Source organism: Opisthocomus hoazin, chromosome 5 (genome assembly GCF_030867145.1).
Source record: "Opisthocomus hoazin isolate bOpiHoa1 chromosome 5, bOpiHoa1.hap1, whole genome shotgun sequence".
Taxonomy (NCBI): Eukaryota; Metazoa; Chordata; class Aves; order Opisthocomiformes; family Opisthocomidae; genus Opisthocomus; species Opisthocomus hoazin.
The window spans coordinates 59,953,831-59,970,570 of NC_134418.1; the positions used below are offsets into that span (position 1 = coordinate 59,953,831).

A 16,740-nucleotide genomic window follows, 5' to 3' on the forward strand; every position below is an offset into this window, starting at 1 on the left:
GATCTTTCTCACAAACATCACTGAAAATGTTTTAATGAAATATTAAAACAAAATGGCAAGTAGGTTAGACTCCAGTGTTACATTATGCTTAGGATTCCCCCTGCTGTTTGCCTATCTGCCCACCCACTCACACAGAGAGGTCATCACAACCCAGTTTTAAAAATACAGTAGTTATAAAACCAGTCCAGTGACAGCAGTACAAGGTAATTCTATAAATGCATAATGCATGCTAAAGTTATTGCTCTCTTTGTATGTATATGCTTATGCAGTTTCTTAGGGGATGATGCAGCAACCAGAAATTTAAAGATAAGTCTCATTCTCATTCATTGCAGGGAAGCAACACACTTAATTGCCTTTAAAATAAAGACTAAAAAATATTAGTGTCATGCATATAATGGATATAAATGTAACCAAGCTGTGACTGGCTCAATCGCAGTGATAAACACAGGTTTATTCTCTGGGAAAGCAAATTTGTTCCTTTTGCAATTAGGGTGCAGTGTTGGACTGATGCAAAAAGTTATGTGGATGCTTTATTGAACAGGACTTGCTTTTAGTTTAGCTTGAATCGGGAAGTGGTAAGTTTAAGGTAGGCCAAAATAAGTCTCTTCTTAAAATGAATTTGGACTACTATAGTTCGCTTTGCTGTAGTTTAGTAGGTTGAAATGTTCCAAATTCCTGTACAAGAAGAACCTAGAGAAGTTGGTTTATTTCCATTTCATTCTTCACGCTTTCTTTCGGTTAACAAATTTCAAGGCTGAAGACAAAAAAGACAGATATAAAGCAAGTAAGCATTCAGCACAAAGACGAAAGCTTAAAATCCCTCTATTGGAATCTTATCTACTTTTAGAGCCTTGAAGTGCATGGTGCTGTTATATTTTAGATCCTGGGACAGAAGCATTCATATCATTAAAAGGTACAAATTGCTCAAATCTTAAAGGTCCATTAAGGGAATCCAGCTTGAGCAACTGACAGGATGCAACCTGGTGATGTACTTACTGCAAAGTGAGGAAACACTTAGAGGATCTTTAACTGCTGGTCAGAGGAAAAATCTTTTTCTGTATGGCTGCTATTTAAAATCTATTTCTCTGCTGGCTGCCTGTCTCACTTCCCACAATTTGATTAAATTGTGGTGTTCAGTACACCTAGCTGAAATTGGCTGATTTTTCTCACTTCCTTGAGTCGTTCCTTCTGCTTACTGTTGTTATATGAGCCAGTAACAATATTTTGCTGCCATTGTGGCTGACACCAAAAGCAGTTGCTTCATTTTACTGCCCTGAAATAACTGTATAAAAAGTAAACGCAGCTTCCGATGGGTAGCACTTCTTCGCTAGGAAGAGTCTGCCATAGCCAATTTTATTACCTGTGCTTTGGGGGTACTAAATCTGAGGCAGTAAGAAAAAAAAAACCCCCTCCTTTCTCATTGGTGTCAGGCTCCTGTAAGAAAGAATAAGCAGTAAGAACACATCACCCCATCTCGTCTTTTTCCTCCTAGTTCTTGGACAGAAACTGGGTACTATGTATATTTCTGCAGACATCCTTGGTAAGAACTTGCAGCTTCTGCAACAGAACTGTCCCCTCTCACCTCTCCAAGCTGCACAGACTGAACCCTGAAAATGTTAACAGTAGTCTTAGCATCTTTTTCATTATAGACTAAACCTTTTCAGCAGAAGGTTCGTTCACTTAAAATAGATGTTCCCTAATCCATTTACTTTGACTTCTGAATGCCTGCATCTGGAACACAGAGTTCAGCCAGGTGGAGGGTCAGTTTTCCCAGCTTGCTGCTCTAAGAGCTGAAAATATGTTTTTAATGTGTGCTCTTGTTTGTTGTAAATAATTAATGGCACTGAATGGAAGAGGAAGGGGTTTTGTAAAAAGCAATACGGTAACCAAAGTTAGGGTGATTGTCTTATTACATACAGGACCAACTCTGGGGAGCTGGGAGAGGGTGTTTGGAAGAGACTTCACTGATTGCCTCTTCTGTGTGTCTCTCTCCTAGGAAGATGTTATTAATACTCAGTGTGGCTACGATGCAAGGCAAAAACCAGTAAGCATTTTTTTCTTTTTTCAACGTGGTGTTTTAAGGATCTTAATCCCTCTTGCAAGAGCAAGTTATTCTACTTCTGGGATAGTTGAATGTAATTATCTCTGTTTTCTTCCCTCTTCTCCTTGGCAGGAAGTTGATCAGCAGATCGTTATATACACTAAAGGCTGTGTCCCTCAGTTTGAGAAATGGTTGCAGGACAATCTTACCATAGTTGCTGGTATATTCATTGGGATAGCATTACTGCAGGTAACCATCACATTCTCTGTAATGAGTTACACAGAACGACAGATGAATAGAATATATGAGGGGGAAACTGTATGAGAGAACTGGAAATAGTGTCTGTGCACTTAAAAATACAATGTCTGTAGGTTTTAGTGAGGGGAGCTAAATGCATGAGGCTTTCTTTGAGTGTTTAATTTTTATCTGTAGGGATGCATCTTTTCAACTGTCTGCAGGTCAAAACTAACACTCTGTGTTAAATGAACATTAGGTAGAGATTTTTAAGCCAGTACAGACCTACTGCTTCTGATGATGCTTAAACGAGCAGTGAAAAGCCTTTACAGTTGATTTTGTGAAGCGAGTCTAGAACTGTTCAATTTCCTGGAACTCAGTGGCACTATAAAAATACTGGTGTTACAGAAGTTTTTGGATATTCTTCTTTCTTACAACACTTCATGTGATTTCTAACTTTCTGTTGCTTGTTTTCATATCAAAGTTCTGTATAACTGAAGGAGTTTGTCTGTATGAAAAGAGTTGTCTGATACTCCAAAGGAATAAACTGTTGTGTCTTCCAGATATTTGGGATATGCTTAGCCCAGAATTTGGTTAGTGACATTGAGGCTGTCAGAGCCAGCTGGTAAAACTGCTGAAGTAACCACAACAAGACACTGGACAACCGAAATCCTCTGAAACCTGCAGTGTGTCGCTCCGACACCAAGCTGTATGGACATGGGTGACAGGGAAGCCTTCTCTCCCAAGTAGTCTCAAGTCCCAAGTTCCTGATACTGCAGTGAACTCGTGTTTCTTTGGGGTGGGGGAGAGAAGAGTGGGCTATTTAAAATCTGCTGCTCACAAACAATTTTTTTGTTTTAAACCACCAGTTTGAAAGCTGTTGAGCCGTGAATCTCTACTGTATTCTTGATCTTGAGTAATGAGTGGACACTTTTTTAAATTGGTGTATTCAGTGGGACAGAGTTGCATCGTTGTAGTCTGTGGATATGCTGTTCGTGTCATGAGCTCTTCGATAGCTGCCAAATATTCCTGAGATGGTCTCTCTCCTCACCACTCTGTAAAGGAACACTCTTGTTTCCACAGCTAAACATAGCTGCAGGCCAAAACTCATCAAGCAGGAAGCAACTTTCTATGCATCTATTGTACAGTAAAAGAAATTGTTTTTAAAACAAGGGAAATTTTTTTTTTATGGAAGCTTCCAGCCATCTCCCTGTAGTACTTTGATGTTGGAATCAGCAGACTCACAGGGAGAATTGCCTAATTTTATCAACATCTTTCTTCCTTTCTCCACCCTTGTATGAAGGGAAAGGAGTTTTATATTGGACAAACAAGGGTTGTAGAGCCTTTGGTTGCTGCCATACCTTAGGACATCAGTCCTAAGGCAAGGATGGGATATAACTGTATAAATGTATGAAAGCAGTGTGGATGTTGGGTCCAAGTGAATAATACTATTCAAAGAATGAATTATATATTAACTTAAAAATCAAAACATATGTATCTGATATGGCTAAATCTTTTGTTTCTCTGGAATTTTGTGTAACCTAATGTATTTAGGGATCTCACTAATTTTAGTGCTTTGATATACTTGTGCAAAACTTCTTTTAAGATAATTCCTTGGTCTGTTCCTAGCTGAGGCTTTGGTCTTTTTTTTTCCTTTGTTCTTGAATTGTTATTACTTGCATGAGCTGTGGAGTAAGAATCTGTGACACTCCAGTGCTTTAAATCTGTGTGTATGTTTTAATACCGTCTAATCCAAACTTATTTATTGGTAAGTGCATGTGATTATGGAAAGATCATATCCCATTCCCTTGGAAGTTGGAGAGAACAGCTTTTGCCAGAGTAAATGCTTACTTCCAGTGAACAAATCCTTGCTATGGAGATGTCTCCCTGGTTGCACTAAATGCAGCAAAAAGCATTCCTGAAGCAGTGGAATAAAAGTTTTAAAATAGAAGCGCATATTGGCATCAGCCAAGACAGACTCTTTGGAATTGGACAAAAGAGAGTAGAATCTGGAATAAAGCACAAATAGTGGAAGAAGAGTTACATCAGACTCCACCCAGCTTAGAGTTTTTGATTATTTTTTTTTTTTGTTCTTCACTGATAATAGTGAACGTACAAACCTCACCATGGCTTGGGTAGTTTTATTGCACTTTGTATAACTTTAGCTTGTTGTGTGACCCTTCTCAGTATCTGCAGAACCAGTCCTGAAAGCTGTGAGCTCTCGGCTCCTGCTTTGGTCAGACAGTGGCAAAGGGTGTGTAGCACCTCTTTGTAAGAGCTTAGCATCTTTCTGAGATGAGTTTCCTGAAATGAAGTATGTGGAGTAGAGGAGATGAATGCATTGCTTTCAAAGCTTCCCTGTTCTGGGGGACAGATAAAAGGCTGGCCTGATGACCTGTTGAGGTCCTTTCTGGTCCTGTGACTCTTAAACATGTAAGTGTATGTACCCTTGCACAATTTGCCTTTCTGTGCTTTAGTTGGCCGTGGTTTTTTTCCCCTCTGAAGGCTGGTGGTAGGCACACTGGCGCTCCACAGATGCCGCAGACAGTCCTGTTGTCCTCCTGTCTTTGAGCGTTACCTCATCCTCCTCTAGTTAACTCGCACTGACTGGCTGTGAATCAGGCAGCCTCCATATCCTTTGGTATCTGCTGCTAAAGGCCAGCCATGACTCAGAGTAGTTTTTTTTTTTTAAAGACTTTGAAAGCAATTATAATTCACTGTCCTTAATAAAGTTGGTTCCACCTCACCACAGTGTTATGTTTTTCTTAGCCGCTTCTCAACTTGAGGAGTTACTAGTGTTTGTTTCCTCCCCAAAGGGATGCACCATTTTGCCTGATAGCAGCAGGACAGACGGATCATCAGCACTAGTGTTGCCATACTGAGACAAAACGATGCATGGAGAAATCGGGGAAGTGTGGTTTAGGAAGTAACCCCTCCACCCATGAGCCTTGGTTGTGAACCAGCATTTTGGTTTGGAGGAAAAGAAAGACGACTGCATTACAGAAACATTCCTTGTTGCCACTGATCTTGAATACTGCTGTTGCTGCTGTGGGCTTCTGAAGACAACTTCATTCTTCTGCTTGAATTTCTGCCGTCGTATTGTATTGGCCTTCTGTCTTGTCACGCTGTTCTCTGAGTTCAGTCTGCTGGACGTGCTGCTGGCAGTGTCAGACTGATAGGAAGGTAGACGCTCTGAGGTGAGCAAATCTTGTTCTCACTACTTGCACGTATACACACAAATGTGCAATGCTTCTGCTGAGTCCCAGAATGACTGACTGTTCTTATAAAAACCACTAGATAACTTATTTTTCTAGAGTTTGTCGTTATTGCTGCAGATGTTGATCCTTCCCTCTTCACCGCTTCCGAGAGGTGCTCGTATTTTCCTGATTTTTGCAGGTGTTTGATAGATGCATACTGAAAATTCAGGATTAGCTATCTATATTGGACATTGAAACCCTGCATTTTTTGTCTGCAGATTGGGTAAGATGTCCTAGAAATGCCCCATCAGCAGCTACTCAGCAGCTTAGGTGGCCAGCTTGAAAAGCTTGTGGAAGTCAATCTGTTATTTTCAGAGCCTGCCAAATGCAAGCAAGCTTTCTTTCAGAAAACTCTGTGAAAACTTCAGGGGAGCTGCAACTGGAGCACAACTGCTGGCTACACGGGCTCATTTTCTAAAGCAATAAGATACGGTAGGCAGTATGACTTCTTGGCAATTTCTGGCCTGCCTGGTGCGGTGGTGGGGTAGACGTGAGTTCAGAGGTCAGTCTGAGTATCTTTAGTGTGTAGCAGTTGTTCAGAAATTTGTTGTCAAGCTTATAGCCCGTGTGGAGTGTGAAGCAGCTCTGTTTGCTGGGTGATTTGTATGGGATGGTGGTGTTGCTAACGAGATCTGGTAGCTTCAGCAGTCGCCCTGGCTTAAAGCCATTTCTGCATTCCCCACTGAGCCCTGCCAAAGGGCATTAGGGTCCTTGCTCCTCTGCTTCTAAATGTCCTCCATATTCACAGGCCTTTCTGTTGTTTGATCACTCTCTCTTTTTAATTAATAGCCTAATGGACAAATGTTTTATTTGTCTCTGTGTGTGTCTGTTTCAGTAGCAGTAGGATCTCTTTGCTTCAAAATCCTTAATTTTGATTGTGCCCCTTAGAGTTTGAAGCTGTGGAGATGCTTGCTCAAGCGTACCCTGTCCTGAAAGCCATCTTCTCTCCCCTTGCAGAGAGATGCTAATTGTGGCTCTGGTGTGTAAATAGTGTTTGAAATGTAAATAGTAGCATGCAGATGAAATGATTCTTGCACATGACTGCTTTTCACCCCAGAAGTGTTTGTGACAGACATGGAAGGTGCCCACCGTGCGAGTTTGCCGATGGCCGTGGGGTGCCCGCTCAGTGAGGCCTGGCCGGGGGGCCGGGAGCGCTGTGTCTGGCATGGGCCAGCACGGGGGGCACGGCACGGCCGGGGGGACCGCCCTTGCCTTTCCCTTTTGCTGTTTGGTGGTAGAACAGCATTAAGCTGCAAAATGGAGGGCTGGAGTCAGCACCCCCGACCGGTCATGGGAGGTGGCCGTCACTTGCGGCAGGACTAAACATGGTGCTATAAGAACTGTATGGACGTTAACCTGTGTTTTTACTACTTTAGAGATGCCCTTGGTAAAATTGATTCTGATTGACAATGTTGGTTATAATAGACACTCATGTGTGAATTTTTTATTCCGTTTCCCTTCTTGCTGTGTGTGCATTTTGGGTGCGTTGAAATGGCAGTGCTGCAAAGACCTAGGAAGGAGATTGGATCTTGACAGATGTTAAGCGCTGTTGAATGTTCCAGTTCCTCCCTCCCATTTTTGTTTTCTCTGAAGCTTTTTCAGATATCTGTAATTGGTCATGAAACTGTTTAAAGCAAACAAAAGAAAACTACCCTGTTGGATCCATTAGTTACCAGATTTTGCCACTTGAAGAAAAGGGTGTGTGTGTGTGTGTGTGTGTGTGTGTGTGTGTGTGGGGGGAATTGGTCTCCCCTAACACACAGTATAAAAAGAAGTGCTGTGACTACTAGCGTGCACCAGGCAGCACTGCTAGCTGTCTTTTGTGTTTCGGCAATATAAATGTGTTAATAAAAATCTTCATCCGTATGTGTGTTCATGTTCACACTGTGTATGTGAGAGAGATGGACATGATACTACCTTGAGCTCTCTCAGTCTCTGGGGAGATTGGGATTTGGGTTTTGTGACTCAGACCCCTCTCTGATACCTATATTCCAGATTAGTTTCAACTGAATCTCTCTCTGGATCATCCTGGGGTGTATGGCAAGGCGTCGATATTTACCCTCTGTGTATCATTCCTTTTTACACGAATGTATTCTCTTGTGTTCCTTTTTTATCAGTTGTAAAATTGATTGTAAAAGCCAACTACACTTACTGATTGAAAGTATTGCTATAACAGAACTGCATGCACAGTAGAGTTTGACTTGAGCTTTAGTTTTCTGATTTTGGACTGGTTACCTTCAGTCTAGGAGAAGAGCATAGATCAGGTGCATAATGTATTACTTGTCATCTTTAGCATTAGACTGTGGTATTGTATCACATGCTGATCTCAATGGATGTAACTGGAGTCTAGGAAGTTAATGCAACTTCCTGGTAATTCATTTTAAGCTATTGAAAGTGGTCTTGATCATGCTACTTGTGTTCTTGGATTTTTGTTTTTTAATAGAGGCATTTTTTAGGAATGTTTTAATACACTTATGATGGACAATACAATAGTTTTAATAGTTGTGCAGTATTCTGTATTTACTTGAAGTAAATCATTTTATATGCAATTTGTTAGATAATTACAATTTTATAAATAAAATTGCGTGAAATACAATGTTGTGAATGTGTACTCTTGTGTAGCACTCAGTGGTACAAAGATACGTTCATGCAAAGTTCCTCCAAGAGAAGAGCCCCTGCCTGCCCTCCCCCGAACTAACAGAGAATGTAAATCCCCAAGTCTCTCGCATACAGTGTAGAAATTGTGTTCTAATCAAGTCACAAAATATGTTATCAAGCCACCAGTGGCCACCCTTAAATTAATAATAAGCTAATAGACGAAGAGCACATCCCCATGTGAGGAGATCCCGTATTTACTGTGAACTGTTGTTGAACATGCTCTGCTTCTTTCTGACAGGTCGTTGGTGTTCCTCAGACTGCTGTGGCTGCTCGTTAGTACAACTGTTGGAGCTCTCTCCATAACCACTTTAGTGACCCAGAGGTGTTCAGAAGTTGCTGCTTTGCAGGGAGCAGCACAAAGGGGATTTGTCATGACCTAATTAAACTTTTGTAAAGGGAGATGGGAATTTCACTTTTTTAAGTGCAACATGTCCTTAAACAGAAGAAGAGACAGCTGGCTTAGTTTATTGTGCAGGTAAAAATGGGTAATGATGTCTTGTGCTTGTTTAGACAGAGGAGGAGGAAGCCCAGTTTTTTTAGTATTTCAAAAACTGTAGAGCAAGCTAATCCAATCTAATATCTCAAACCTACAGTTTTGTCCACAAAACACCACTGTGACTGCTTTGAAAGCATGTCTCTATATCCAAATTGAAGTCCAGTGCCTTCTGCATATTTCAGGCATATGGATTTATCTGAATGTATGGAAATGACTTGGCAAAATGAGAATTCAAATGTGGAAGCCTTGGGGAGGGAGAGAAGAAAAAAAGGCAATCAAAAAGAAGCAAAGTCGAGGGAGTTGCCTAAATATTTCTAATGTGCAATAGATGGGACACACTTGGATAAGTTATTTTCACGATGGAGAGGGGGGACTAGGAGTGGCTACCTGCATTCTGTCAAACTCTTAACAGACTTGCGTACTGTTTCATGAAGTTGTGGCTGTTACCATTTCTAGGCCTTTTGAAACAAATGACCTTTTCTGGGTCTCGTTGCCTCATTTGACCAAGGGGTCCTGTGGATCCAAGGCCCATGCTGCTGGGGTTTGTTCCTTATGCAAAGTGGATCTTTTCCTTGTGTTTCCACACCATGACATGTGAAAACATACGTGTGCTTTCTGTCTTCCAGACTGGTGTGATGCTAGGTCTTGCAGAAGTCCTACAGACACAGACAAATGTGACACACCAGGGAGGTACTGCCTGTCCTGTGTAGCGTGGCAGCAGCGATCGTTCTGGCTTTGTTTGCTATGGCAGGAGACAAATGAAAAGGCCCCATGTCTGGCATCACCGTTAATAACACAGCCTGAGCAGCAGATGTCAAGCTTTGCTTAGATGTAATCTATCTTCTAAACATCTAATCAGAACCGTTGTCAGTGATTTCAATTTGGTTTGCTTCACTCAAGTGAGTAGTGAAATGCACATGAGAGTAATGTGCTTAAATCCAGTTTCTTTTATTAAAGGAGGCTCAGAGGATAAATGATTTATCAGCTCCAGGCTGCAGCACACCTCAGAACAGCACAGCCATTGTGTGCACAGATACAGTCTCTTCGGTTACCACCTCCTACTGCGACACGCAGCCATCGTTGTCCTTACACAGACTCTACCTCTGTGTATGGGCTTGTCCCAGGTTTTCTCTAGAAATGTTGCTTGATATTCCATCCCGGGAAACCATGTGCAAGCAGGAGGATATCGGTGTTGGCCGTTGTTTGTGCTTGCTGTGACAGTGGTATCCCTAATAAAAATCTGGTGATAAGGATATGGCTAATGCTTAACCTGAGGTTGTTAGACAGCCAGGTAAAAGGGAATTTTGGCGTCACAACTTTGGTTATGATCAGCTCGTGTGAGCAGCTGCAGTTTATACCAGTGTCAAAAGGAGTAGTCTCTTTCTAGAACCAGGTAAGTCATTGATAACTGGTCTTTCAAATGCATTTTGGGATCTGTTTAAATCAATGAAAATTATTTCCATGCCTGAGAAGACTTGAGCTCACGTGGGTCCACTGTGAACTGTGATTGTCAATGTGCTGGTTACGTTCAGCAGTGCAGAGGTTCTGTGCTATTTGGAGCCTGGTGTCACGAGGTCCTGGTCTGTGTTCACAGCTCTACACTCTTCCCAATGCCTTTATTGCGCTGTAACTAGCAAATGTCTTTTGAATTTTTAAGTAAGAGGCTGTTTTGCAGTTTAGTGTCAGAGGCTTTTTCTGTGTGTTTCTGGCACTGGATTAAATGGATGTGGAAGTCTGCTGTGTGAATACTCCTGTGCCATCTACTGCATTTTGGTAGTCTCGGAGCTTAAATGGACTATTGGAGGCAAGTTTCTTTTCATACCCACCTTGTGTACATAATCCCTTTCCCGTCATGACTGGCATCTTCCCATCACTGTGTCCGTGGGATAGCCAGTGGTTTTGTGGACCTGGGACGTGAATTTGGGAAGGTCAAAAGCCATGTTTTTGCAGCCATGTGTCATGGGATTGCATAGGTGCTTGGCCTCTGGGTTTGCCCTTCTGCTGGTGATGAAGGAGCCTGAAACTTCTGAGGCTCGCACTTCAGCACTGGGAGTGGTGGATTCACTTTAAAATGTTATAGATCTTACGGTCTTTGTGGATTGTGCGCTTGATCAAGCTAGATGATGGTATCGCACTGTGAGAAATAACGTGCTGGTTTGCTGGAAACTGCGATCCCGACTGGTCCCTGTTTTGCCACAGAGTTGTCTCGTAGTTTGCTCACTGGCATGTTAAAAACCTACAAAAGAGTAGCTGTGAGATAAGGTGCTTAAACTGGCAATTTCCCAACTCCTTTAGGAGTAGGAAAGGAGAAAAAGGAAGACTCTTGGATGTCGTACGTCTCACTTGATGGGGTGCTGTTGAAAAGTTATTGCAAGGTACGCCTTTAAAAATCCATCCACGAAAAACCACCACCAAACAAACAAAAATCCCAAGCAAGTTCGAGAGCACTCGCACCCACGTGGCTTTATGGGCTAAGGATTGTATAGTCTGTTCCTGTGAAAATGTGCGATTGTTAAACCACAGAGTGCCTCTGTGTGAGCGCACACAGTGAAAGGGGCTGGAATAGTTTCCTTTGTATTCGCTCAGCTGAAAGGCAGTGATTGCGTCGGGGCCAGAGCCAGGAATGAAAAGGGCTCCTCACCAGTGCATGGCGGTGCAGTCGCGGCTTCTGCGTGTGATTACAGAAAAGGACAAACCACAGGATAAAGTGAGAGCACAGAAATTTTTATTTGTTACCTCTAGGTACCACGAGTTTGACATTAATAGGCAAGACCAGTGAATGAGCAGCAGTACATTGCATTCACACCTGAATCTCCAAAGCACCAAAAATGGAGCTAGATTTACTTCTTAATCCTATGGTCAGCACGCTAATCTGGACTTGCTGCATCTTGTGTTGTCCCTAATTTAGTAGTACATCGTTACGCAGTTAGGGGGTGTGAGGAGAGAGTCATTGTGTAGTACCACTTCTACGTCATCATAGGACTACAACATGCACATTCTACTATGTGGCCCAAGCAACAAGAATACAAGTAGAACAGTTACAGGTGGAGACAGGTTCGTGTTAACACCACCTATGAATCTGTAGAAACCTTTTTGGACGGGTACCTACAGCAGTTCATCCATTTGTGTGGAAACATTACACACATGCACGAGTGATACAGTGGAAAACACAGCAGGAGCGGCAGCAGGACAGAGGACAAAGGTGAAATCTGTGATGGGATGCACTGGAAATGAGACCTTCCTCAGCTTTCTACAGCAAGTCTCTGCTCTGTTAGCGAGGCCTGCTGGGCAACAGTTTTGTTCTCATGGCTGCGGAGTTTTGATATGACTTCTAGAAATGCCATGCTCTGCACTTCCTTTTGAAGAGGTTCTGGAAAAAAAAAATAATCAAAGAAATGGTGCTTTGTATGAGACGGGCAAAAGAACAGAAAAACTGGGCGAGTGTGAGAAGCTTTTCTCCTGAACCCCATACGCACGTAAGCACGTAAATGTGTGTCTAAACATAATCTTTTTATTTACTTTTTTTGAATTGCTTTTGAGGATGGAGAGAAAATTCTCCAGGGCCTGGTGCACGCGCAGACTCCACAGATGTCAGGTAGAGAAGAAGGATGAAGCTGCTGCATTGCAGTCAAGAAAATCCACCTGGATTGCCTTCTGAAACAGATGCTTAGGAAGTAATTTTAATGAAAATATTTTTCTGCTTTATTCCTTAAACTAGCCTGGCCAACTGACCGTGCCTTGAAAGGTTCACCGTGTCCCTGTCTGTATCAAAACAGCTCTGGCTGTTTGCGTGGGTGTGAAGTGGGTGACGCGTCACCACTTGCTCGCTGTCAGCTGTCCGTTTGCAGTTCAGCTCCGAAGTTAATACAAATGTGGCGCATGGTGCGTGGATCAGTGCAGTGCGTGAGTATACAGCACTTCTGTTTTACATGAAACTCTGAGACACTGCTTTACAATTCTGATCCTGGATTGCACTGTACTTTGTATTAATAAGGAAAGGTTGGGAACAACACATAAAATAGAGCAATTTTTTTTTTAAGTTTGAGTTTTCTCAAGAAAGAAGCCCTCTACTCTAGATATCTCACAGTTGAGATCCCAAGCAGCTGGTTTTGTTTCTTGCCCTGTTGAGGCCACTCTGGTGAACTCCTATTCAGCAACAAACACCTATATACATTTTTTTTGCTTCCCAGGTGCTGCTGGGGGCCTCATCCGTGAGCTTCCCAGGAGAAATTCCAACCATCTGTTTCAGATTAGCTATGCTGTATGTGATGCACATTTACTTTTTTTTTATAGCAGACTTATATAGCAGTAATTTGTTTCCTTTCCTACCTACTTTCTTGTTCACATGTTTTCAGGTTTTCTTGCAGTTTAACCCCTACCATGTAAGGGCTGGGAACTCGCACTGCTGTGCGCCTGGGAGCCTGTCTGTACGCAGCGGTATCAGTGCGCTGTTGGAGTGGTTATGCTGTGTAAGCACTTCCTGTTCTCTTTCTCCTTCTGAGAGACCATCATGTTTAAGCAGGTGTTACCGAACTGAATTTCAGGAATTTACTGTGCTTTACAGTGGCTGAATACTTCTACTTAAGATCCAGACTCCTGGGAGGCTGGAGAGCCTGGCACATGGAAGTCACTGTGCTGGCTATGAATGCTCTGCTTTTGCCGATTCTTCACGTTACATGCTTCCATTGTCCTCGTTTTTCCCTTTTTCCATCCACTCAGTTGCAAGAGCAACTTCCAGATGGCAAAAATCACATACAAATCTATATCTATTTGCTGCTTGATACGCAGCTGTTGGTAGTATCAAGTTAAATGTGATGCCAGATACCCTGTAACAAAGGACAGTAACAACAGCAGTCACTGGAAAATTAAACTTGTAGTCTTTATGGAACTATACTGGGGTCAGTTACTGTAAAATGGCTACACAGGTCTCTTTACTGTAGAATACGGAAACATGTAAATATAAATGCTCGCTGTGTGGAGACGGTGAAAGTAAGTTAGAGGCAACGGAGCTGAGATGTATTTTAGTATTTCCACATGTAAAGAGCAGACTTGGCTCTTTGGCTCTTCCCACCCCCCCGGTTAAAATAGTTTAAAAAAAAAAGTTAATGGCAGGGTTGCCAAGTTGTTACTGTCCTGTACTGACTAATTTTACACAGGTCTGTTCATCAGGAAGCAGGGCTGAACACTGGGCCAGCCACGCACTGCGCCTTAACTTTACAGCTGCGTATTGCCACCGTCTGCTCGCGGGGAGCCTGGGAGAAGGCCATGTCACCTCCTGTCCAGGCACAGCTTATCATGTGGTGGCAGACTGAACTCTGCCAGCTGGATAACCCTAAAGAAACCCCCAAGACGAGACTGTTCCTTACACGGGTGGAACAGAGAGACAGCTATCTGACTTTAAATAACTCTGTCAATCTTGAAGGTGACAAGACTCGGGGAAGGGAAAATGCAAGCGTCAGGCAGAATTTCTGAGGATGATTATTTTAGTTGGAAGCAGTGGAAATACATGTAAGGACATCAGTGAGGCAGATTTTAGGTTTCTACTCTAAAATGGGTTGATAATCCCAAGCACGAAATGGCTCAAGAAGGTTGTAACAACTAAATTGCATGTCTTAACATTAAAATGAATGCTTACTGGGAACTGAGGCTTGTTAGCAAATTTTGAGCACAATCTTTGTACGTTGAGATGTATATACTGCTCTAAAACTAAATATTTGTTCCTTTAAGATGTCAGTAATACAGCATTCACTCGCATGGATGTACAGGTCACCAGAGTTACACTTACAGTAGCCATGGTGAACTCTGTTTAAGGAAAAAAAAGCAGCTTTGCAGAGACAGCACACACTTAGCTGTGATAACTTTTAATCAATTCAACTGAATTGCTGTAAACTCTGGAGAACCTGCAAATGTTTTACACTTGGCAAGTCATGTGCACACAGGCTCTGAGTTTCCACCTTTGTGTACTTAGTCCAGTTCTCTGTCATCTTAGTTGTCTGGAAATTTCTGAAATGTTTATGGAATGAAATTTTCTCTCCTTCCACAGAGTAAATAATTAAAGAACCGAGTGAAGGAAACATAGCCACTTCTTGAAACCTCAGCTGGAAATCCAGTCTCCCCGTGATACCTTGCTTTCTTTTTTTGTTTGCTTGCCCTCACACGGGTGGGAAGTTGCAGTATCAAGCCCCAGCCTGCTACACCGTCCTCAAAGCAGTCTGACCTTTAGCAGAGGGCTAGCTCAGAAAGGTTAGACTTTACAGTGTCCAGCACGGCATGTGTTGGAGCATGTCCTCCTCCTCTTTCAAAGCAACCATGAACAGTTGTGCCTGGTGGGCCAAGCGTGTGAGGACTCCTCCCAGTGAGGTGTGAGGATCCCTCCTGAAACAGGATTCTAGCCTACGTGCTGGTCTAAGTACTCATTTGTGTGTCCTTACAAATATTACCTGTATCTTTGTTTGTGTCCTACCATTCTTGTAGGAATTTAAAACCACAAGTAAGGAGGCTCCTTGCAAAAGTCCACTGATACTAAGTTGACCAATTAAAAAAAAAAAAGCCATCACACATCAATTACAGGGAACTTGCAGCTGAAGGTGGAAATAAAGTTCTTGTTATCTACACATTTGCAAAGAGAGCCTGATACTGTACAGTTTTAAATGCCTTTCATTTCTCTTCCGTCAGTCGAAGTTTGAGCTAGCTGCATCCTGCAGAAGCCAGAGTCCAATTTCTGCAGTTAATATTCAACACTGAGTTAACAGCCTCTTTCTTGACATGGTAAATAAACACTATAAATAAAGTGTCGTAGTAAATTGAACCCTTCTGTGTACATTCATTGTAAAAACAGAGAACCAGCCTCAGACTGCGTTTGCACATGTTCTATGTTCAGGCTAAAAGAGAGAACTAAGTTTAAATACATAAATCTCTTATGAAAGCAGCGCCTCCTGAATACTCACCAGATCCTACAAGGGCGCAGATCAGCACCATGGAGTTGTATTTTATTTCTGGAGCACTCCTGTCGTCTGAGAGCAGTCTGTGTAGAATCTGAACAAGCTGAGCATTTTCGAGATCTTTTTCAGCAGTGACTGAAATACAAGTGCAAATTTGTAAATCTGGAAGTGTCACTGACTTTGATGCTTCTGTGTGTCAGCCATTTATTGAAACGTGGATATCTTGCCATAGTAAAAGTGGTGCTGTGGTACATAACTCATGGGCATAAAAGTGAAGCACATATTAGATATTATGATGATAGGAATCACAGCTCTTGCTATAAAAATGTAAAATAGCCTAACTGCTTGAAAGGGCAATTGTGGAGTTTAATGATAAAATCCAATCTTAAATGTGCAGTGAGCTGCTGGAAAAGCCACCAGGGTTTCTAGAGATTTAGGCCAACGTCTGCAATATTTCAGCTTTCAAGTCTTCCATTGCCTGAACTTGCTTTCGGAAATTTTGTCTGAATAAATATAGATGGTGTAATTCTTGATTCCATGGTACAGGGAACTCAAGGTTCATTGTAAAGGCTGTGAAAAACTTTTCAAGATCAGAGTGTGAGTTATTTCCTCTGTAGTTTGCTAAAGAAAGGTTATGTGCTGAATTCAGACTCGAAACATTTAAATGTCTGAAGACAAGACAAAGAAGGGTTAGACGATTCAGGTCAATAGGAACAGTTTTCCTTTTAATCAAACAATTCCCTGATGCATTGACAGTGATTTGGAAGTTGAACATAGCATTCCTCTAGTACACAATGGCAGGAGATGAAATCAAGAGCAAAAGTATGTAATGCTGCTTGTTTAGTTCATTACCTTGGTAAATAAGCAAGCAAATAGGATAAACAAAACCTCTGTTGGGCATTTATGTTTTGTTTGGTAAGCTGAGGTACTACAAAGGCAGGTCATGACCCATAATCATCTCTCCCTCCATGTGGCAACTCTTGCATCTATTTCTGTGGACCTTGATAATAAAGCCATTTTTGGGGCATCATCCACCCCTGTGTGTATTCTCTAGCTCTCACTAATTAGGTAAGTGAAAGCTTTACCTTGAGCTGTCTCAAAAGGGGATTAACC

At 42.1% G+C, this 16,740-nt stretch overlaps 2 protein-coding genes across 6 annotated transcripts in view; one reads left to right on the forward strand and one right to left on the reverse strand.

The window, feature by feature from the left end:
- Positions 1 to 8,070, forward strand: part of TSPAN5 (tetraspanin 5) — an 89,139-nt gene extending 81,069 nt beyond the window's left edge. The window contains exons 6-8 of the mRNA XM_075421472.1: positions 1,997 to 2,044; positions 2,174 to 2,290; positions 2,839 to 8,070. Coding sequence (XP_075277587.1) covers positions 1,997 to 2,044; positions 2,174 to 2,290; positions 2,839 to 2,904 — 231 coding nt within the window. The 3' untranslated portion in view covers positions 2,905 to 8,070. The remainder of the gene's footprint in view (positions 1 to 1,996; positions 2,045 to 2,173; positions 2,291 to 2,838) is intronic.
- A 3,324-nt stretch (positions 8,071 to 11,394) lies between these two features.
- Positions 11,395 to 16,740, reverse strand: part of RAP1GDS1 (Rap1 GTPase-GDP dissociation stimulator 1) — a 107,746-nt gene continuing 102,400 nt past the window's right edge. For all 5 annotated transcript variants that reach the window (XM_075421475.1, XM_075421473.1, XM_075421474.1 and 2 more), the window contains 2 exons: positions 15,634 to 15,762; positions 11,395 to 12,056 (listed from right to left, as the gene is read on the reverse strand). In XM_075421475.1, the coding sequence (XP_075277590.1) occupies positions 11,929 to 12,056; positions 15,634 to 15,762 (257 nt within the window). In that variant the 3' untranslated portion in view covers positions 11,395 to 11,928. The remainder of the gene's footprint in view (positions 12,057 to 15,633; positions 15,763 to 16,740) is intronic.